Raw genomic sequence first — 20,616 nt, forward strand, 5'->3', positions numbered from 1 at the left:
TTTTATATAAACCGCTCCTCAAGGACAGACTTCCTCAAATCCCTTCCCTATGAAATCTTTAGACCAAGACGCCAAAGCAAAGTGCAATTGCGAACGAAGTCGGTTGCGCTTTTTTTACAAGTGGAGTTGCAGCTTTCTCGGGCTCACTGCTTATCGTTCTTGCCATCATCGTTAAACTTAAAAGCTTTTATTGATCTTTCAATTAGAAATATCATTTAATCTTAGAGTTATACCCAAACATTGCGAGTGTCGAAACTTTGACTAGCTCTTAATTTATTGTTCCCTTGTTTTGTTTAATTCTTGGAGGAAGTAACCCTCAGTCTCCACAATGGGATTTGATTGTTCTAGCTATGGTAAATAAATAAAACTTGCAGATTTGCAAATTCCTTTCCTTCCCTTAATTCTGCCCAGAAGTTTCCAAAATTACTGACACCTCAACCAATCCTTCACACCCTACAGACTTCACCAGCCCCGACTCCCAAACCGTATTTCTTTACTGCCCATCCCTCCCAGCCGCCATATTCTTCACCGCGGTTTTCGGTCTTTCGGCTCTCATTCACATCTTCCAGGCCTTCTACCATCACAAATGGCGTCTCTCATGGGTCATAATCGTCGGCGCCGCCTGGGAAACCACCTCGTTCGGACTTCGTGCTGCAGCTACACAAGATCCGTTCTCCAAAGGCCTTATAATCCCATCTAGCATTCTTGTTTATCTTTCTCCATTACTTATTAACGCATATGCATACATGGTACTCGGGCGGATGGTATGGTATTACCTTCAGGATAAAAGAGTTGCTGGCATTCAAGCAAAATGGTTGACTGTTATCTTCGTATGGTTGGATATAGTGTTAGTCCTCATTAAACCCCTCTCCCAAACGTCTTAAACCCTTTTTCTCTCTCCTAGCATATATATATAGCCGGTATACTGGTAAGGGGCTAGTTACTAATGAGCCGATAGCGCATTTCTCGTCCAGCTTGTCGGTGCCTCTATGGCTTCATTTCGGGATACAGACTCGAATTCGACCGAACAGGAGAAAATCGACGCTGCAAATGGAGTAAAACTCGGACTTAACATCTACATGGGCGGTATCGGGTTCCAGCTTTTCTGGATCCTCGTCTTTTCGGTTTTCGCATGGAGATTCAGAGTGAAAGCCGTTAATGAAAGAAACCAAGGCAATGGAATTCACCGAGATTCGAGTTGGAAGCGCTTACTTATTATTCTTTACTTTACTTTGCTCATGATCGCGGTGAGTATACTTCCATTTCGACCAAGATGCTCAATTGATCAAATAACCAAACTAACTCCCTGAGCCGTCTAGATCCGAATTATCTTTCGTCTGGTCGAGTTCTCAGCCGGCTCCTTCGAAACGAAGCTTACCATGACAGAATGGTACTTCTATGTTCTCGAAGCAACACCTATGGCTACGGCTTGCCTGACCTGGAATATTTTCCACCCAGGTCGCTTTCTCGTAGGTCCGGATAGCGAATTCCCTCGATTGACTCGAAAAGAAAAGAAGGCGATCAAAGCGGAGAAAAAGAGGGCGAAGGAAGAGAAAAAGTATGCTAAGAAGGAAGACAAACAGCGGCATAAAGAGTGGAAGAAGGAGGATAAGAGAATGCGAAGGCGAGGGACTAACGAGTTGGAGATGGGCCCCCTACAAGGCTCTCAAACCTATCGAGCTGATGATATCGGTCCAGCGTAATAAAGTAGTTTGCGGAGATTTTGGACTGTTTCCTCTGACCTTTATGGAAAGCTAGAGGACGGATTCTCCTGGGTTGCAATCGATCAGGTGGAGACTATAGTTATCGGTTCATATCTTTTAGAGCACAAGTATTCTTCCTAGTTTTTACATGTAAAAAAAAAAAAAAAAAAACCTCCTTTGCCTCGAAGAACCCAGCGTTGATACGGAGTAAGTTACCAACAATAGATGTAAGGTGGTTTCAGGGTAATGTAGATACTTATTTACACAGACTCGACTGACGGGTTGAACAACAACGTTGCATTTTATGTGTTGTGAAATCCAAATCTTTAAACTTAGCTTAAGTTGTCGAGTACTATCGGCGTCGACAAGGTTAAGGCCCACTCAAACTCTCTCAACCTCCAGGCTTAGCTTTCCAACATATGCATATATGTTAACTTTCATATAAGTTAGAATTTCGCGATGTCCTCTTCGGAGTCTCAAGATGAGACGCACCTAACACCAAGTGCTCTCGGCACAAAAGCCCAGTAAGGGATTCATGCTTCCTGTATATCTATCCCTCACACATCACTGACTAACTCTGGAAAGCTGGGACTCGCTTTATGCCCTTGAACTCACAAACCACTCCTCCAATCCATCAGATATTGGCACCGTATGGTTTTCAGATTCCGATTGTGAATCCCGGATTTATCAATACTTAACATCTGATGACCTTTCATTAAGCCCCACAACAACGTTTTTAGATGTTGGAACTGGAAACGGGCATTTACTGTTTTCTTTACTCGAAGATGGAGATTTTGAAGGAGATGGAATGGTTGGAGTAGATTATTCCGAAGGATCAGTTGAATTGGCCAAAAATATTGCAGAACAAACGCCGAATGCCGAAGGTGTGAAGTTTATTCGATTGGATATAATAAAAAGTTCCACCGAGTTGGATTTCTTCGGATCGCGGATTGCCGAAGAAGGCGGATTTGATGTGATATTGGATAAAGGGACATTCGATGCGATCTCACTGAGCGATGAAATGCTTGATGATGGTTCGGGGAGGAGGATATATGAAGTATATCCAGAGAAGGTGGCGAAGTGGTTGAAACCTGAGGGTGGGATTATGCTCATCACTAGCTGCAATTGGACGGAGGATGAGCTTGTAAAAAAAATGACAAGCAGTAATAGTGGACTTGAGAAAATGGGAAGAGTAAAATACCCCGAGTTCACGTTTGGAGGCAAGAAAGGAAGCACAGTGTGCACCGTCGCATTTCGCCGGAAGGCATAAGGTATGATACCCACGCAGATTTAGTACAAGAATGAAGCTCGCTAGATGATTTCATGTATACACATAGACGCTCGCATTCGCTGTAGCAAATAATATGACTGACTAAACGCTGCGCAATATTGGGGCTAGTTCGTCTACTAAGAAGACTTCTTCTTTAAGGTCCCTATGATCAACCATCTCTTTCTCTCCACAACGTCCTCTATACCTCGATCGGCCTCGTATTCTCTTTCTATGCCATCGATGTCTCGTTCTTTAATGGTATCGATATCGAAACTTTTCGCCGCGACGTCCCAGAAATTTGCCATCTTCTGCCGTCCTGTGTGGAGTCCTGCGACAACAACCACCCTGGATGTCGGCCCATCGTTCAAAAAATGCAACATGCTCTTGACTAGGTTCTCGTGCTCCCAGGTCATCCATAACGTATCCGCAGCGATGATCCTCGTGAATGAATGTGCGTGCTTCTTAGCGACTTCTTCATCAAGCTCCCCCCATGTATGGCCGTAAACTTGGATATCCGAAGAAATGAACTTGGATTGGTTGAAAGCAATATTTGCTGTGATATTTGAGAGGATTTCTGGTGCTGGGTAATCCGTAACCACAATCTAGAAGTTCATGGCTGTGATATTGGTATCAGTCCGTCGCCGCTGGGGAGGTTGTATGGAAGATAACCAACAGTCTTTGCCCCGGTGATGGCTGATATCAAGCTGGGTAGAGCAGCCCCTTAACATAATATACTTTCGATTAGTTTCACTGAATTTAACTGATATAATAGATACCGGTCAATTGAACAGGTTTTCAGATGCATACCAGCTCCAAGCTCGAGTACTGTTTCACCCTCGACATTGAGTTCCCCAGTTTCAATCATCCCCGCAACTTCGACACCGGCGTTCCATAGATGGTGAGAAAACAAGCTGGTTTGTTCCTTCTCTATATCTGCTAAGCCAAGTTTGATCTCACCGTGTTTGGGAGAAGCATAAGCCACATAATGGCCTGGTTCGCCATGTTGGTTGCGCACGTCGTTGAAGATTGTCGTGAGAGAGGATTCGAAGATGTCGAGATCCTCGGACTCCGGGCTTGTCCCCGATGATATTTCTGATATGCGATTGGTGAGCATCGTTGTGTCGCAGAAGTGGCCGCCGTTTGATTCTAATTGGTAATGAAATCGAAGTTCTCCCTGGCTAGCGCAGACTATTTGCTAATTGCTGCCATCGACCATCACGTGTGTGGGGCCGGCTGCCGCACAGTCTACCTCGATCTAACCCCGTGGGGCCTAGTCTTGGTGTTTAAAATTGTGCATGGATGGAATGTGCATGCCCCAGTTGCAGTCTTTGGGGAATTAATGCGGCTCTCGATCCCCTCTTTAACGCCGACGCCCGCCGGACTTAACCAAACCACCTTTCCTCGTCTCCCTGAACGAACTTGACATATTAGCTAATTCAATTAATCCATCAAAACGTAATTTCGCATAACGAAGCAGCCTTTCTTCCCGCAGCAGCAGCGTTTCGGCTCGATTCTCGTCTGCTATTTCTGACTAGCTCGAAAGCCGTCTGACCCTGGAATCTTCGTCTCCCATCGGATCGTAATAAAGGATCAAAGCTTACGCGGATGACAAGCTGTTGAATTCCTTAATGCATTCAGGGGACTCCGCCACCCCTTTGTCTCCTCCTCTTCATCGTCTTCACACCTGTCAACCGTCACCTTTCGACTACCATCTTCTGGATACGTACCATCTCCACTGTTGCCCACGATGGCACTTGGTTCTAGCGTCCTGTCGGCAATAGCCTTCGTCACCATCGACATCTTCGTGCTCCTTCTTATCCGCTTCTTTCTACCCCTCCGAACCACCCCTCAGTACCTTCTTGTTCCAGTGTTTCTAGCCTTAATTATCCCGTGTTCGATAGTCGTCCTTGTGCCCATCGATCTTGCCAGTAATAGTGGTCTAGATGGCGGTAGTGGCAATAGAGGAGTGGTTCTTGCACATAGGGTGCTACTTGTGGCCTGGAGAATAGCTTACTGGCTCAGCTTTGTATTAACTTGGTAGGCTCCCTGGTGCTGCTACTATGAATTCTTCTTATCTTCTCCTACTTCTTTGACACTAACTAACACTGGATTAAAGGGCCATTCTTCCCCTTCTTCAATCATACCATGCATCCGGGCACCGGGACCCGCGAAAGCGCTTCTCAGAAGCCCTACGAGAGAACATCCGTTATCAAATAATTATGCTTACGATTGGTACCATTGGCCTAATCTATTTTATCGCGACCAATGGCTTCAATCCTGAATCTATCAAGTCACTTGTTATCGCACTATCCTATTGCTATGCGCTTAGTTTCGCTGTTTTCCTTATGGGCCATGGGCTTGTCGCCATACCACGGAATCTCTGGCGCGATGCTTCGGTCGCTGCTCGGCTTCGAAGACTCCATACCAAGGCCCCTAAAATACATGACAACCTTGTAAGCGCGACTGAGAAGCTCGAAGAACTTGAACGAGAAGTCCTGGCTATTCGTAAGAAAGCTGCGGCGCCCTATACTGCGCCAGAATTCCGCGAATGGATTGAAGAACTCGTCGACAATCTTCAGCTTCCCGAATCCAACTCCGCTTCTCCATCTACGGTTCGCCCAGATCGGTCCCGGTCCCGGTCTCCAATTCCTGCAGTAATCTCGGAACAATACCTCGCTTCCCTCACCCGTAAACTACGATTTGCATCCAACCGTCGTGCTCGTTATGCCGCTGAATGGGATTCTCTTGTCCGTTCTGCAGCGAATACCCAGGCTGTCCTCGATTCAGCTGCTTCCAAACGTCTGACTTTTCGACCTGATCCCCACAGCATTACTCCTCGCCTTCTTCAATCGTTACCTATGGTGTCGCCTTATGGACGATACCTTCTACACACCTATGTCATTCCTCAGATTCGGCGTTTCCTCTCTATCTTCCTCTCCGTGGCATCGGCATTTATTGTCTGGTCTGAAATCATTAACATTCAGCCGGCATTGAGTGATAAACTGTCAATTGTTGGATACAGCATCATCCATCACCCAAACTCACCAAAAGGAAGCATTGGTTTTGCCGGACAGTGTATATCCGCGGCATGGATTATGTATATGTGCATATCAGCCTATAGTACAATGCGAACGGTGAAAGTATGGGGTGGATATGCTCTAGTCCGACGGAGAACCAGCGGCAGCTCGGCCTGTTTTTATGCCAGTTACGCTTGCAGATTGACTGTTCCACTTAGTTACAATTTTACGAATTTCTTGCCCAGTGCGATCGTGAAGGAGAGCGTGTTTTATGATTTCTTTGGACGATCGATTAATTTGACGAGGATTGGACAAGGGTTTTCGGAATGGTTTCCCATTTTGGTTTTGATTCCAGTGGGATTTACGTTGTTTGGATTTTATGGGAAGGTTAAGGGATGGTTTGGATTTGGCGGTGGTGTGTTAGAGGAGGATGAAGAAGATGAGCTCGCTTTGGGCGGTGGATGGAGATACGGGAGAGATTTGATCGAGAGAGAGATCGGTGATATTCCAGGAGCTCCTGCCGGAGGTACTGGTGCGGGACCAGCGGAGAGGTGGAGGAGCAGAAATGTTTCGGGGGCAGGTGGGGACAGCAACAGTGGACTACTCGGCGTGGAGAGAGAGGATACTCATCTATCGTCGAGATACCTGTCGCCATCTAGACTCCTTACTGGCAGTCCGCGACCTAGCTCACCGCAACAAAACGCTTCATCTTCAACGTTGCCTACAAGGACGCCCTATAGACCACCTAATCGAAGAATTGACGATGAAGATGAAGAAGAGGAAGAAGAAGAATCAGCGATCGGAGCGTTTTTCCATCGGGTCAAGAACACGATAGATACAGCGACCGATACCGGTGAGGGTGGTCGACCTAAATGGATGAACGATATCGGAGATGCCTTCACGAAGAAGCCTAAGTGGATGGGGGGCGACTCCAGCGGCAGTGCTGGTGGTAGTAGTGGGTTGAATAGAGGGCAGTCTTCGAGGCCGAAATGGATGACTGGAAATTTCTTCAGTGATGATAGCGATTAATTTTGATTTCGTGTTCCCTGCCTTTTGTTGATTTTATTTTGCTCTATATTCGCCTTCGATGTGCATACTGCTCGGTGGTCGATTACAAAAAGCGCATGGAGTTAGATCCCTTTGGGATGGATTGGGTTCGTTTTGGTTCTTTGCAATTAACACTAGTATATTACTACCCCGTACATGTTTTTTAACACCTAGTTAGCTCTTAAGCATCGGTATACATTTATACCGTTATATATTTAAATTTAGGTTCCAGAAAATAGAATTCTAGAAAAAATTACATGTAATCTCTAAATGCTTTTTTCTTCATAGTTGGTATCTATGGAAGTGTAATTTTATATTACATGAAGAATATATACAAAAAAAGAGAACCCCCAATAATATCTTACACCTGAAAATGCGTTATACACATATACATATCTCAATTGTGGGTGCACAAGCGCATAGGCCCCAATGCATCCCTACAGTTTCTTGGGCGTAACCCGTTCATGATCCGACTCCGTAGTTTCTACAGCCTCGACTAACTTCCTTGCCGTGTGAATAAATCGCTGGAACACCGCATCAGATATGACCTCGGCGTCTTCATCATCCACTTTTTGTTTCTCCGCAACGGCCCCTACTAGAGATTCTTTGATAGATTCCTGGCCCTGGGGTTGTGATATCTCGATTTCTGACGTTGTTTCTTCTACTTCTTCTCCATATAAGAATTCCAGTCCGGTTGGTTGCTTGTTGGCTTGGAGTGTTTCTTGGGTTTCTCCAGTTTCGCCCAAGGCCTGTAATTCGTGGTCTAGGTTCTCCGAATATGTTTGCAAAGATTCTTCGGAGCCGGTTTCTCCTAGATCAAATGACTTTAATGGTTCCTTTGTAGCCTCGGATTCGGTCGTTGCTTCAAGCCCAGTAGTTGCTTCAGACTCAATGGCCTCTCCAGAGCCAATCGATTCCGTTTCCCCCTCAACTCTAGGAGAGGCTTCCAACCCATCCTCTGCTGCCTCAGCCCCCTGATTAAGCTTTTCGCTCTCGAGTTTCTCTGCTTTCCTTAGTGCCCTTCTTTCCATCTTCTCCTCGTGTTTCTTCCTCTTTATCTCTCCACGATCAACAGTTTCAAACACCGGACCTCCCTGCATATCATGCATATATTCATCTCTAGCTCTCATGTTTCTTGTAACCTTCTCCAACTCCTCCGCCTCCAACTCCATCATCTGATCCATAGTTTCCTGCCTTACCCTCTCTTCTTCTATTTCATCTTCTCTGCCTATGGTCGTTTGTTCTAATGGTGTGAGGTACTCGATTTGTTGGTTAGAGCATTCAAGGACTACTTCGTCATAGCTGCCGCCGGAAGCACCCGCCTCGATCTTCGTATATACCAACGCTGAACCATCAAAGTCAAATGTCGTAGAGGATCTTGTTTCCAACCCCGTGAAAAAGTAATTGACGGGAACGGTCCCCAGGGAACCCGCATCGTTGTACATCTCAGAAAACGCCAATTCGGAGTATTCGTCCTCTGCACTGGAAGGTTCGACTACCGGAGCTACCTTCTCAGCATCGCTTATCATCCACTTTGGAAGATTGAACTCTAGCACTTCCCCGGCTTCCAGTCTATCTTCACCTAATACATCTAATTTCGCTGCTCTGATGTAATTTTTTACTTGTTTCGTTTTCCCTTCCACTCTTGCTAACGTTCTCTTCACAAATCTCAAGTCGCATGCGTTTCTTGGCATTAGGACGTCGACGATGCTGTGACTTTCCACCGCTGCAACCTTAAGAGCTTGAAGTTCGTTCGTATCCGGTTTAATCTGTAACTCCATTTCTACGGGTGGTAGGAGTTCAAAGTTCTTGGGATGTTTCCAGGGCGACGGGGAGAATTTTAAAAGGATTTTGAAGTCGTATTTATATGTAACCGGGTTGAGGGTTGAAAGAAAGTCAAGGATTTTAGGGACAGAGTTGCAGAGGAGATGCGAAGGGTTTGAGGCAAAGAGATCGCTGAGGGATTTCGGTTCTCGGGCTTTTGGGAGTGTTGGTGATGAATGGAGGATTTGACCGAGGACTGCGCGATAGTTTGTTTGGATCTCAGCGCCTGGTGGGATATATGGTGGTGTGGAGGCGGTTGTGGGAGAAGATGCTGGCTCCGATTCCCCGAATATAGCAGAAACATCTAGTTCTTTAGCAGTAATTTCGGTCGCAGCAGGTAATTCCGATGGGGTGGCGGTTGAGAAGGAGTCGAGGAGAGATCGGATATCGTTGTAGCCCACTTTGTCGCCCCGCGCGGGATTTAGTAACGGTGTAGAGATGGTTGGGGAGAGGTCGTCTTCAATTGACTCCACCGTCTTCGATCTGGGTGTTCGTATGCTCCGCCAGCGGCACCATTCTCGACCACGATACATCCATGGTAATGTTTGGTCCTCAGCAACAGGGTACAAGGCTCCCGTTAGTGGTGAATCAAGTTTGGTTTCGCCAAGTAAACTATACATTTGTCGAAAGTGGAGGTCGGTGGAGTTGAAAAGAAGACGTTTGGCATCCAATATATCTCTTGGACCGTATGGTTTAAGTCCGTGTAGAGTAAGCTTTTGGAGGAAGAAAGATGTTAATGAGTCTGCTTGTTAAAATAAATAAGGGTAGTGTTACTACCTTTTCATCCCTGATCTCTAAAAAGACGGACGTAAGTCGAGATATACTGGGTATGTATGTATCCGTGACATTTCCCACTCTCAACAGAGCGGAAATATCGACTTCGTCAGGAATAATCCTTCCCGGTAAATCTCGAAGTTGATGTTCAACGCGTTCAATCCTAGCCTTCGTACCCTTGAGAATGATGGTATTGGCTTTCGAATTGAGGATAATACGGGTACGGTTACGGCTTGCAAGCTTCTGAAGCATATCTCCGCCTAATAAATTATATAGTTAGAAGTATTCTCAAGATTCAAGAAGATATCGTGGAGGTATTTACCCCCCATCATCATGAAGAAGAGATGCATTCTCTCAAACTTGAGTTCTTTTTCTCTGATAACGTCCATCTCCGCTGCAATTTCCTCGTCTATCTGAACTCCCCAAACCTGTCGCATGACAAGGTTAAGAGCCTGTGCCTTCCTAAGTTTTGATACACCACCAGCAATATCTACCTCAGTGGTAGAAAGATAGTCTTTAACTTGAGGCCCTAGGAAGGCAGTATCAAGGTCCTTCAGCACCTGTTCAAATCTCAATTTTGACACCCGGAGGCTCTCTGGCTTGAATAGTAGAATTTCGTTGGAAACTTCTGCCTCTTCAACCTTGAACTCGAATGTTTGCAGAGCCCGTGTGAGACCATCAAGTTGATCTTTATCCACAGGGTCGAGAGCCAAAGGATCGACACTTCGACGTTGGGCAGGAGTTCCAAGGATAACAAGCTTAGGAGTGAGCATTTCGTTCACTTTCCGGGGTGGTCTAGGCTCTGAGGCATTTGTCGTATAATATGCCACAGCCTTGGTGGGGTATTGGAAGCCATATTTATGGGACCGAGATGGCAAGTTATCTGCCAAAAGTTGGTATCGAAGAGATGTAGGCCGCCGGCGATCCGACTGTGTCGACAGTCCACGGAATGAGAGACGAGCTCGACATGAGGAGCATATTCGGAAGGGTATCCGGCGAGATGTAAGCGACGAAGTGTAGGAGACGAATGGAGCTGCTCGGGTCGCTCCAGCGGGACAGCGGAGGGGCATAACGAGCCGAGATTACTCTAACATCTGCAGCAGGTCATGCGCAGCTTTCCCTTGATGGGTAGAGTCTATATCTATAATTTCGGATAGGTCGTAGTTGTCCACTAGAAGGTATGGATATCGAAGAGGAATGAGTCTGGGTCCAATTGTATCTGTATGTATTTGTATTATACCGAGGATTAAACCGAGGTTTGAAGTTTGAAGTCTGAAGCTGAAACAGAGAAGTTCGGACTGTCGCACAAGAATTTCAAAAAATCGCAGTGGATTCCCAAAACGGCAGTCGACGCGAATGTCTTGGCGTTTCCCACCACACCCAACACATCTCCGAGCTGTCTTTGGCCGTCCCCTCAGTTCTTAACCAGCTGGAGGCTCTCACCATATCATATCCATTGACAGTGGGAATGAATGGGATAGGTCGATATCCATGTGCAAGGTCAGAACCGTGTTAATCCCGATATCTTGAGGGTATTTTTAACTACAAGTTCCGTTTTCAGCTCAGGAATGTGAGTTCGAGATTGTTCAATGCAATTCATCATGTCATGCGAAAGTACGCGTCCATGCACGGCCTCCATAGCGCCGTGGCCTGCGATATGTCATGATCATAGCTCCGTGTTGGATGCCATAACGCCCTAAATTAGATCCTGAAAGCGCGAAATGCAACATATGACAGCCAACTGACCCGACCTAATCATCGCATAGCTTCCAAAATAAAACACGCCTAAGCCAATAAGTTCTGGATATTTCGAGCTGGCCAAGATCGAGATCCCTGGAACCGACCTTTCAAAGATGACCGTCAAACAACTCCGACCGGAATGCCAAAAATGCGGCAATACGTCGAATCTCTTTTACTGCGGAAGATGTTCTACCGTCCAGTATTGTAGCGCCGCTCACCAAACTCAGGATTCCAATAAACATCTTCCTACATGTTCCAGAATCTGGGAGCGCCTGTCTCCACTTCAACAATGCGAGGAACTTTCTCTCGACGATGTTCTGTCGGCGGACAGCCCCATCGCAAGCTCTATCCCAGTTGACAGTGCATATCCCGTATTCAATACACACGGGTCTGTTCGGCAAGTAGATCAGTCCTTGCGAACTAGCTTGATTGGCATCTGTATCAAACAAAACACATATGCTTCTCTCAAGTTAGCGATTGAGCAGTTTCGAATGCTCACTCGTTATCGAATCGCACCTCCACTTTTGTTCGTACCAACACTACTGAAAATGGGAGCCGACGGAATATGCTACAATTTGTTATCAATCGAACGCAGGATTGCTGCCTGCGAGAAGGAAGGCGAGGAAAGGGTGGCTTTGCAGCATCTCTACAGGGAGGCACAGGGTGTTATGGAAGGAAAGCAATTTGGATGTGACGTCTTCGAAGACTTGCGACACTGGATATTCTGGTCGCCGATGCCAGCCCCTAGATCGATGGCGGCATTAGTTTTTGTGCTGCAGGTGTGGATTGACGACCTCGAAAATGCGGTCCAATTCGATCGTACCATAGCGACATCTTTGAGACGTAAGTTGAACTACGACACCGTCGAGATAATCCGAGGATATCTTTTCGAGACCGAAGTGATGATTGGGAATAGGAAAGTACTCCAGGACCGAGCCGAAAAAGTACTCCACGAGCTTAAAAGGCATCAAGACTATGTCCTAAAGGCTTCATGTTATTCGAATCGGGAATTTTGGGGGCAATTGGTACTTGGAGCCAAGGCGGGAATAATCAACGGGAGCATTGGAACTTCTAGGTCTAGAGAAGTAGGTGCAACTGTTGGATTCCCGAGCTTTTCAGGGCACACCATCGAAGATTTAAGTGTCTTCCGCCGACTGCTTCTAGACGATAACTCCGCATTTCGGTTTCTCACCGATTTTTTCGAAAGGCAGCCGCTTTACCTGAATGGGCCTTCGGGTGGACGTGGACTGGACTGGATGAGGGTTTGGCAGGAAGTCAGCCGATTGACAACGGCGAGAAATGATGCCTTGCAGGACAGTAGCAGTTGAATTATCCTCCGCTCTTTATTGATCGACTTCCCCTACGAGCTCATGCATGTATGGATATAGAAAGTATTGTTTCATGGGGAACATTATCAAAAGTGCGTTGAAGGGACCAAAAATGCCACACCCTTTCCAACAGGGGGGTTTGCAATATGGGAAGAATGCGGCAGGCAGAAACGAATGGCCGGGAATATTAAACCTATCAGCGGAGCATAGCAGGGCACGGCGAAGTTGACCCTCCGGCTCTCCTCGGAACGGAGAACCAGACCGCCGCCACATTTTCGAATCAAGGTACGGCAATAGCTGTCAATCAATCAATCAGTCAATGTACATAAGTACTTAACTATGACGGGCAGGTATGTGCGGCCATGTACCTGAATCCCCAAACGGAAACGAAATGAATGGAAAGAATGGACGCAAATGAGGGGGAGACGTCGGGATCGATTGCGTGGGATGGCACCCCCCGCCACGAGTGCATAACGAGATATATGATATCGGGTTATTGATATTATATTAATCTAGAGCATGTCGCATGCCTGGGCTGGCCATTAACATTTGAAATCAATGGGCCTCCCGAGAACAGTAGCGTAATATAATTAATCCATCGTATACTTCACTGTTTCCATACTATACTTCCATACCTACTCGAGCACACACCCACGTTTGTGTCCACGTCCGCAATTAACTAGTTGATGCTAGTCACAATCACAGCTAGCACAGTAAGTCCCCTACCGACGGCCCATGTCATTCATCGTGCGTATGCTCGAATGCAGTATTGTTGACTTGTGAATTCAAATGCAGTTGACTTGCACTTGAAAGTGACTGTTCCGCTTGGTGTGCTGTGCTGTGCTGGCAAGTAAAATTGCCGTTTGCTGGCTGGCACTTTTCTTTAATTAAACGGCCACACCATCTCTTTGACTTCGCTCTCCAACGTCTCTCTCTGCGAACACTTCAGCCTCATCCTTTTTTTCCCCTTCTCCCATCACCACCCATCACCATCACCTCTCTTCCCTCTTCTCTTCTCTTCTCTTCCCTCCGACCTTCCATTCACTTTCCCATCGCATTGCATCGACGGGAATAATTCGTTGGTCGTCTGCCCAATTGTTTTTTTGTTGGGCCTTTACTTCCCTCAGTAATCACCTGCCGGGTGCTGCGGGACGTCATCCGACTTAATTCCCTCCGCTCAACATTCACCTCCCACTCTCACCACTCCGGCACGCGTTTGTCTCGTCGTTGACTGGCTTCAATCTATGGCTGTACATTATCGATAGCAAGCTCGACGGCTTCATCATCGACACTTTCTCCTTCCTTCCGATCCTCCCTTCCCTCTCACTTTCTCCTTCTTAGTCATCAGGGATGTCGGCTTACATGGATGTCCCGGTTCCGAATATGTGTCGCCCAAAGCACCAGATTCTGATCCTCAAAACCTACCCTAAATTTCAGAAAGGCGCCGTCGAGATCAAACCTAACGGCTCCGAACTATCCTATCTTCTATACTATGTGTCTACTAGGCGAAGTAAACTCCAGAAAGTTGGCGCTTTCCTCGAACGTAGGACCATCCGGGATGTCTACAAGCGACGGACTGGGTAATGAATTCTCGAATTCTTAATTCCAAATATTAATATGAACTGTAACTGACGACATTGTATATTATAGAAACGTCCAGGTTACCCTCGAAATATGCCGTGCCTTGATCGACAAGTGTCCCCGAGATCTAAACCTCTACGCTTGGAATATCCTCACTATCATAAAAAATGTAATAACTTCTAAAGACATAGCGTTGATTGAAGAGACATTACCCTGCTGGGATGGCTTCTGCTCTCACCACGATGGCGCCAATCTAGCCTCCGACGAGTTCTACGTTAGACTATTCGAAGAAGTCATTCGACTCTACGCCGACCTTGCCTCGAATCCACCCGCTGGTCATGAGTTGAGGTGGAGGTTGGCGGGGTTGAAAGCAGTCCGGAGTGTCTGCTCCTCGGAAGCTCTTTCATCAGCCAATGCGAAACAGCAGTTAGCTATTGTACTTCCAGTCATCCTCCAAAACATATACTCCGAGGACGACGAACACCTCGACGAGATGCAATATCGGATCACGACAGTCGAAACAAATGAAGAAAAGGGCAATAATACGGCCGGTCTACCCCGGACTTCTATCGGCACTATCGACGGCGCCATGGCAAACACCGCTGCCGATGCCGATAAACTAGACCAACAGGACATCGAGCTTCTGGCGCTACAGAGTCTGAAGGCAATCTTCGAGGTTAACAATCCCGCGCAAATCCGATGCGCGACACACGCCATACTTCAATACGTCACCTCTAAACCAAACGTGCTTGAAGCATGGACTACGAGTCTCGTCGAAATGGTCGCGAAGTGGGCACCCACACAATCTCGATTCCTCATCCTCGTGGAAATCCTGGAGACTCTTGTTGCGTGCCCTATGGCGGAAGCCGAACTACACAAGCAACTCATATATGCGCAACTAATATCGTGGCTTCTGTCTTCTACGGTAAACCTTGTCGGGCTGAGTGTAATGGATGTTCTCGTTTCCATCATTGCGAAGATCCTACAGCTCTTGCAACTGGAGTCAAAGCCCTCGCCGCCTAGTTCTCCGAAGGTGGTAGAGAAGCCACCACCAACAGCCAGCCCATCACTCACAACCGCTGCCATATTTGCCATCACTGCTACTATCACCGAAGTTGTTAAATCCCCATCGTCAACCCGAAAGGATTTGCTCCACAAGCTGCGCAAATGTATTGCAGATCTCGGAACCCATATATATTATACGGATCAGATCTCGGATATTGCCGGCGAAGTCTTGCTTAGGTTGAAACCATCTCCTTCAGCTCCCCTAACAACTGATCCGGAAATTGCCGGCGCTGTTCCAACTATTACAGAACAGCCCCATGTCGATGATTTCTTCAGTTTTGATACTGCGCGTGCCGTGGCCTTAAAGTCCGTAAGGGATCTCTTGAACATCGCGAATCAACGGACTTCAGCACAATCGATCGGTAGGAATACCGTACCTCTTAGTGTATGGGATGGAACGCATTGGTTGCTTCGCGAAGAAGAAAAAGGCGTTCGAAAGGCCTATATCGATAGTATATCGACCTACTTTGCCCTCGAAGTCGACAGACCAAATACCACGAGCGACATCGGCACTGCTCTCATCGAAGTTAACAGCCTTGATCTCACCCACCGGGCATCGAAGCTCATCAACAGCTCATTCCTTAAACTCCTCCATGTTTCAGCCTTTGAGACTGTTCTCGCGCATGCGACGAGGGCTGTCGATATAGTTGGTGTATATAAGCTCCTAGACCTTCTCGTACGGAAGCTGGGACTGCCGGCTATTCTTTCCGGATTGCCAATGATTTATCGCCTTGACGAAGAAGCCGGAACATTAAAAAGTGCGAAGGAAAAGATTGCGATCAAGAGTTTGGTGCTAGCGTACATCTACTCTGTATCGGACACTTGGGCGATCGAACCTCTGCGTCAGGATACGTTGGACATGATTAGCGACCGGCAAAACACCGGGAAGTGGTTCGTCCCTCTCAAAGTACCACGCGAGGAAGAACAGGTTATCGATGTATTTGATGAAAAGCATACATACCCTGAGACTCTCGCCGAGGGAGTGTTGCTTCCTCGTGAAGACTACATGGATATTGCAGAATTGGTAATGCACGCAATTGCTACAGAGAGCAATGCGGAGTTCCCGGCGAAACTGAGGGAGATGTTTATGGATGGTGCGACTTGGAGTAAAGATTCCGTGATGGCGGGGATCGAAGCCCATTCAAGTCGGCAAACGAGTTTAGCTGAGAGCCGGGCTGGAATGGGCACTCATGGAACGAGCACCACGATCCGAAGCCTTTTACCTATCAACGGCGACAGAAGGAGCACGCATACATCTGGGAAGGATACACATCATCGTAGCCCAAGCCGCCCTACCAGCCGTCCTCCTACTGGAAACCTCGAAAAGTTCAAAGTCGGGCAGGAAGAGCGTTTCGGCAGAACAAACCGATCAAATACCAATGTCTCGGCGACTAGGAGTAGCAGTAGCAGGGAAAGCACGTTGAGGGCCAATGAATTGAAGTTAGTGCTTACAGGCGTGTCCCGACCCGGTGCAAGTCGTCCAACGACACAGAATGGGAATATCAAGTTCAACAGGGGTAGTCTCGGAGGCCACAGCGATAGCAGCGAAAGTATGATGGACGTTGGTAGCTACATTGGCAGTTCGTCGGATGATAATAGTGTTCGCGCAGGAAAGGAAAGTCCCAACCCCGCAGGCGGTGCCAAACGAAAAAGCAGCACCAGAAGCCGAAGCTCAGAGAGGAAGGGTGCTAGTCCTATACCCGGTTCCGAGACTGCGGGAGACAAACCACCTGTACCACCACTACCAGGATTCTTCCAGCCACAAGTCCAAGTACACATGCCCGGCGAGTACCCGTTGACACCACTGACACCACCAGCCCCACCAACTCCTCAAAAACCTGCCGAGAACGGAAGCGCTGCGGCTCCAAAACAGGATGATGGCCTTTCTTCCTTCTCCTTCTGGGATGAAGGTGCACCTAGCACCCAATCAAAAGAAGCAACTGCTACCACCAGTCCCACAGGCGCCCCGCAAATCGAATTAATGCTCTCCTCGTCTTCTGGTGGCCCCCCTCAAAAAGCTTGGTGGGAAACCGGCACCACTGCCCGATACTCTCCACCAACTTCACGTGTGGTAGGAGAAATTAGACGAACCCCTGAGCCATCAGCTAGCCCTACTATTACCGCGACAGGACCACCCAGGAGTCTCAGTGCGAACAATAATCGCAGTGGAGTAGCAACCCCCATGGGTAGTGTCCTTAGCAGTAATGCAGGGAGCCCAACACCTGGTACTGTACGGATCCAACAAGGTGGATCACCAGGTGGTCATTCTGGTGCCAGTGGTGTTGACGTCAAGAGTCTTCTTAGCGGGATTGGAAGCGTGAGAGGCAAGTCGGTACCTGCGGGCACTGGCAGGCAGCGAAGCGGCAGCACATTGAGCGCTGGAGGGTTCAGGCCTCCCTACTAGTTGGTGGGGATTATATCCCTCATTCTGAGAATACAGATATTTATACATATTTTAATCCCTACTACTACTTTTTTTTTCCCTTTTCTTTGTGGATTTCTTTTTCTTATTCTCTTTGTTTTTATTTCCTTGGTCTAAAATCTTCACAAACGGGGTTTCCATTTGGAAGGGTGGGGTAGGTAAGGTGGGGGCATTGGTTTCTTTGGTTTTCTTTTTGGTCCTTTGGAGATTTTTTTTACCCTTTACCTTTTCTTTGTTCGAACCTTACGAGTCTTTTTTGTTTGCACACGTTTCCTCTTATCTCCATTGTATACTTCTGTAGCAGTTATAGCGGAAAAATCTTTACGGAAAAGCATTCCTCGATCTATTCCTGAGAGCTTTGTAGTCTGTTTAACGGATTCCCCTTTCTTTTTTCCGGTTTCTGGTTTCCACTTTTTCCACAATATATTCATTCCCCCCAATCTTAAATTTTTTTTTATATTCTCTCTTCTATGCTTACTGGCATTATTTATACATACTATCTATATACTCCTCTCGTGGTCTTAGGTCCGTAAATGTAGGACCTATTTCCATTCCATAATGTATACTATTACCATACCTTGTGAATACCACAAATCAATTGTCGATAACATCGAGATACCGGCATTGATACCAATATAATATTAGTATGATATATTTGAATGAGATATGCAACTTATCAGCACCCGTCTAACAGCTAGGCTACAAGTAGACCTAAAAATCTGACATAAATCTCGCAATCGATCGGATTATATACCATGAATTGGGGAAGAAAATGCTCTAATGTTTATACATCTAAAACTATTTAGAACAAAATGAGGAAGAATAGGTCCTAGCCAAAATCAGAAGAACGCCTCGTAATGCTAAATATTCAAATGCATCAAATTTGCAATAAACAGGCCGTCGTAAACCATCGAGTAAGCGTTCATTCGCTGTCTTCATCGGAACCTGCCTCCTCCTCTTCCTCCTCTTCATCTTCGCTATCATCTCTTCGTCTTCTCCCCGGTCTACCTCCACCTCTTCCCTTTCCGCTACCTCCACCTCTTGTTCGTCCCTCATTGCGCCTTCCACTACCGCCCGCTTCTTCAACTTCCTCCCCACCCCCTTTACCACCATTTTGTCCTTCTTCCTTCCCAAAAGCTCTATTAACCTTTCTCTCAAAGGCTTCATCAACCTCACCGTCTACACCTTCATAAATCTTCTTAACAAACAGCGTAGCCCCTTCCCTCCCAACCTCCAATTTGCCTCTAGGTCCAACAACATACGTATAAGTCTGTTCCTGTCCCGGGGCAACCTCATCCTTCAGCTTAACCAAATACCCTTCCCTGATCAACTTCCCCATGATATTCTCCATCTTCCCATTCTCCCTATTACCTTCAACGGGTATCCTATCCTCCACTCCAAATTTCCTCAAATGCCGTAGTAGAACTTTTTCACCCACACTCCTCCCGGAGAGGTATACCAACGTGACTATTGCGCTACCGATACCCAGGATTGTTTGGTCATCGGGCAACTGTGGGGATATTAGGATCGGTAGACGGTATTTATCCGGTAAGATGGAGACCAATTGCCAACTTTTGGAGCCTGAAGCTTCTTTCTTTTTCTTTTGTTCTGCGGCGGTGGAACCGGCGTTTGAGTCGCCGCGTTGGGCGTCTGCGGCGGCTTGTCGACGTTGTTGGGCTAAAGAGATTCTTTCTGTTATGGCGGGGAGTTCGACCATTTCGAAGCCGAAGATGTTTTTTAGAGCGTCTTGGGCTTCTTGGAAGACTATTTTGAAGTCACCTTTGAATTTTGGGCCGAGGACTGTTTTTTTTTTTTGAAAAAGAAAAGTTGATTTGTTAGAGATGGGGTTTCTTGATGGAAATGTATAGATTGGAGAGAGGGAGGGGGGGTTACCTTTCTCCGTGATATCCTGTCTTCTTATCGGTTTCTTTTGATACTCCATCGCTAAAGCCAATCTTACAAGTTTACTAACAGGAGCTAGTCCCTTGTCGCCGGGTCTACTCCCTTCTTCTTCCTCCTCTTCTTCCTCTCCCGCCCCTTCCTCTTCCTCTTCCTCTTCCTCTTCTTCACTTCGTCGACGCTTTGAAGCCTTTCTACCGGCAGCAGCGGCAGCACCGCCTTTTCGACGAGCTCTAAGACCGGATGCATCATTTGGTTCTGCTACTTCAGTTTCATGACGATTGTGACGTGGTTTTGGCTGTTTGCTGTAGGTTTGTCGACGGCGGGTTGGTTGTTGAGGTTCTTCGTCTTCTTCATCTTCCTCCTCCTCCTCCTCCTCTTCTTCTTCTACTTCTTCCGGGGTAGGTTCTCGAGTAGGTTCTCGTTGCGACTGTATTTTATGTTAAACAAAACAGTTTAGTATATATAGTACCTATACATCTAAGAACACGCAAAAGTTTTATCGAAAAGAAAAATAAAAATAAAAATAAAAAAAGAACATACCTTCCAAGGCCGCTTCCTTGTAGTTTCCTGTGGAGTCCGGGCCATGGTGAATAGTCAATAATTCGAGGTTTTGTTTTTTGTAGCTTAGCTTATATAGAAGCTAGGGTAATTCTCCTCCCCCCGTCCTTGCTTTTTAAGACGTCGATAGTGTTTCGTCTTATGAGAAGAGAAGCTCAAATAGCAGGACCGGAATGAGATTTGAATATCAAAAATGAGTTATGGCATAGAAAACCTCGCTGCAGCTTTTAATACAAAAAAAAAACAACGTCAATGCGAAAAGCTCCTGGTGAGACAATCAGCTAGCCAAGCTTAACGCCCCTCTTAAGAATCTCCCTAATCGATATCGATAAACGGAAGCAAGGGGGATTTTGGATTGGGAGTGTGTCTTAGATAACGAATGGAA

At 46.7% G+C, this 20,616-nt stretch overlaps 8 protein-coding genes across 8 annotated transcripts; 5 read left to right on the forward strand and 3 right to left on the reverse strand.

Annotated features, from left to right (window-relative positions):
• Positions 1-328: 328 nt before the first annotated feature.
• Positions 329-1,703, forward strand: AOL_s00054g302 (uncharacterized protein; the record flags this gene model as incomplete). Its single annotated transcript, XM_011121618.1, has 4 exons — positions 329-353; positions 460-847; positions 959-1,247; positions 1,320-1,703. The coding sequence occupies 4 exons, from the start codon at positions 329-331 to the stop codon at positions 1,701-1,703; spliced, it is 1,086 nt and encodes a 361-aa protein (XP_011119920.1).
• A 459-nt stretch (positions 1,704-2,162) lies between these two features.
• AOL_s00054g303 (uncharacterized protein) lies at positions 2,163-2,973 on the forward strand (the record flags this gene model as incomplete). Its single annotated transcript, XM_011121619.1, has 2 exons — positions 2,163-2,227; positions 2,289-2,973. The coding sequence occupies 2 exons, from the start codon at positions 2,163-2,165 to the stop codon at positions 2,971-2,973; spliced, it is 750 nt and encodes a 249-aa protein (XP_011119921.1).
• A 137-nt stretch (positions 2,974-3,110) lies between these two features.
• AOL_s00054g304 (uncharacterized protein) lies at positions 3,111-4,087 on the reverse strand (the record flags this gene model as incomplete). The annotated part of the gene is made up of 3 exons (XM_011121620.1): positions 3,111-3,575; positions 3,647-3,693; positions 3,781-4,087. 3 exons carry the CDS (start codon positions 4,085-4,087, stop codon positions 3,111-3,113), a joined length of 819 nt encoding a protein of 272 aa, XP_011119922.1.
• A 633-nt stretch (positions 4,088-4,720) lies between these two features.
• Positions 4,721-7,019, forward strand: AOL_s00054g305 (uncharacterized protein; the record flags this gene model as incomplete). Its single annotated transcript, XM_011121621.1, has 2 exons — positions 4,721-5,010; positions 5,090-7,019. The coding sequence occupies 2 exons, from the start codon at positions 4,721-4,723 to the stop codon at positions 7,017-7,019; spliced, it is 2,220 nt and encodes a 739-aa protein (XP_011119923.1).
• A 455-nt stretch (positions 7,020-7,474) lies between these two features.
• AOL_s00054g306 (uncharacterized protein) lies at positions 7,475-10,705 on the reverse strand (the record flags this gene model as incomplete). Its single annotated transcript, XM_011121622.1, has 3 exons — positions 7,475-9,574; positions 9,639-9,895; positions 9,958-10,705. 3 exons carry the CDS (start codon positions 10,703-10,705, stop codon positions 7,475-7,477), a joined length of 3,105 nt encoding a protein of 1,034 aa, XP_011119924.1.
• A 783-nt stretch (positions 10,706-11,488) lies between these two features.
• AOL_s00054g307 (uncharacterized protein) lies at positions 11,489-12,703 on the forward strand (the record flags this gene model as incomplete). The annotated part of the gene is made up of 1 exon (XM_011121623.1): positions 11,489-12,703. The coding sequence occupies one exon, from the start codon at positions 11,489-11,491 to the stop codon at positions 12,701-12,703; it is 1,215 nt and encodes a 404-aa protein (XP_011119925.1).
• A 1,350-nt stretch (positions 12,704-14,053) lies between these two features.
• On the forward strand, positions 14,054-17,753 carry AOL_s00054g308 (uncharacterized protein; the record flags this gene model as incomplete). Its single annotated transcript, XM_011121624.1, has 2 exons — positions 14,054-14,283; positions 14,354-17,753. 2 exons carry the CDS (start codon positions 14,054-14,056, stop codon positions 17,751-17,753), a joined length of 3,630 nt encoding a protein of 1,209 aa, XP_011119926.1.
• A 940-nt stretch (positions 17,754-18,693) lies between these two features.
• Positions 18,694-20,258, reverse strand: AOL_s00054g309 (uncharacterized protein; the record flags this gene model as incomplete). Its single annotated transcript, XM_011121625.1, has 3 exons — positions 18,694-19,571; positions 19,665-20,100; positions 20,214-20,258. The coding sequence occupies 3 exons, from the start codon at positions 20,256-20,258 to the stop codon at positions 18,694-18,696; spliced, it is 1,359 nt and encodes a 452-aa protein (XP_011119927.1).
• Positions 20,259-20,616: the final 358 nt, after the last annotated feature.

This window comes from Orbilia oligospora (genome assembly GCF_000225545.1).
Source record: "Orbilia oligospora ATCC 24927 unplaced genomic scaffold scaffold00054, whole genome shotgun sequence".
Taxonomy (NCBI): domain Eukaryota; kingdom Fungi; phylum Ascomycota; class Orbiliomycetes; order Orbiliales; family Orbiliaceae; genus Orbilia; species Orbilia oligospora.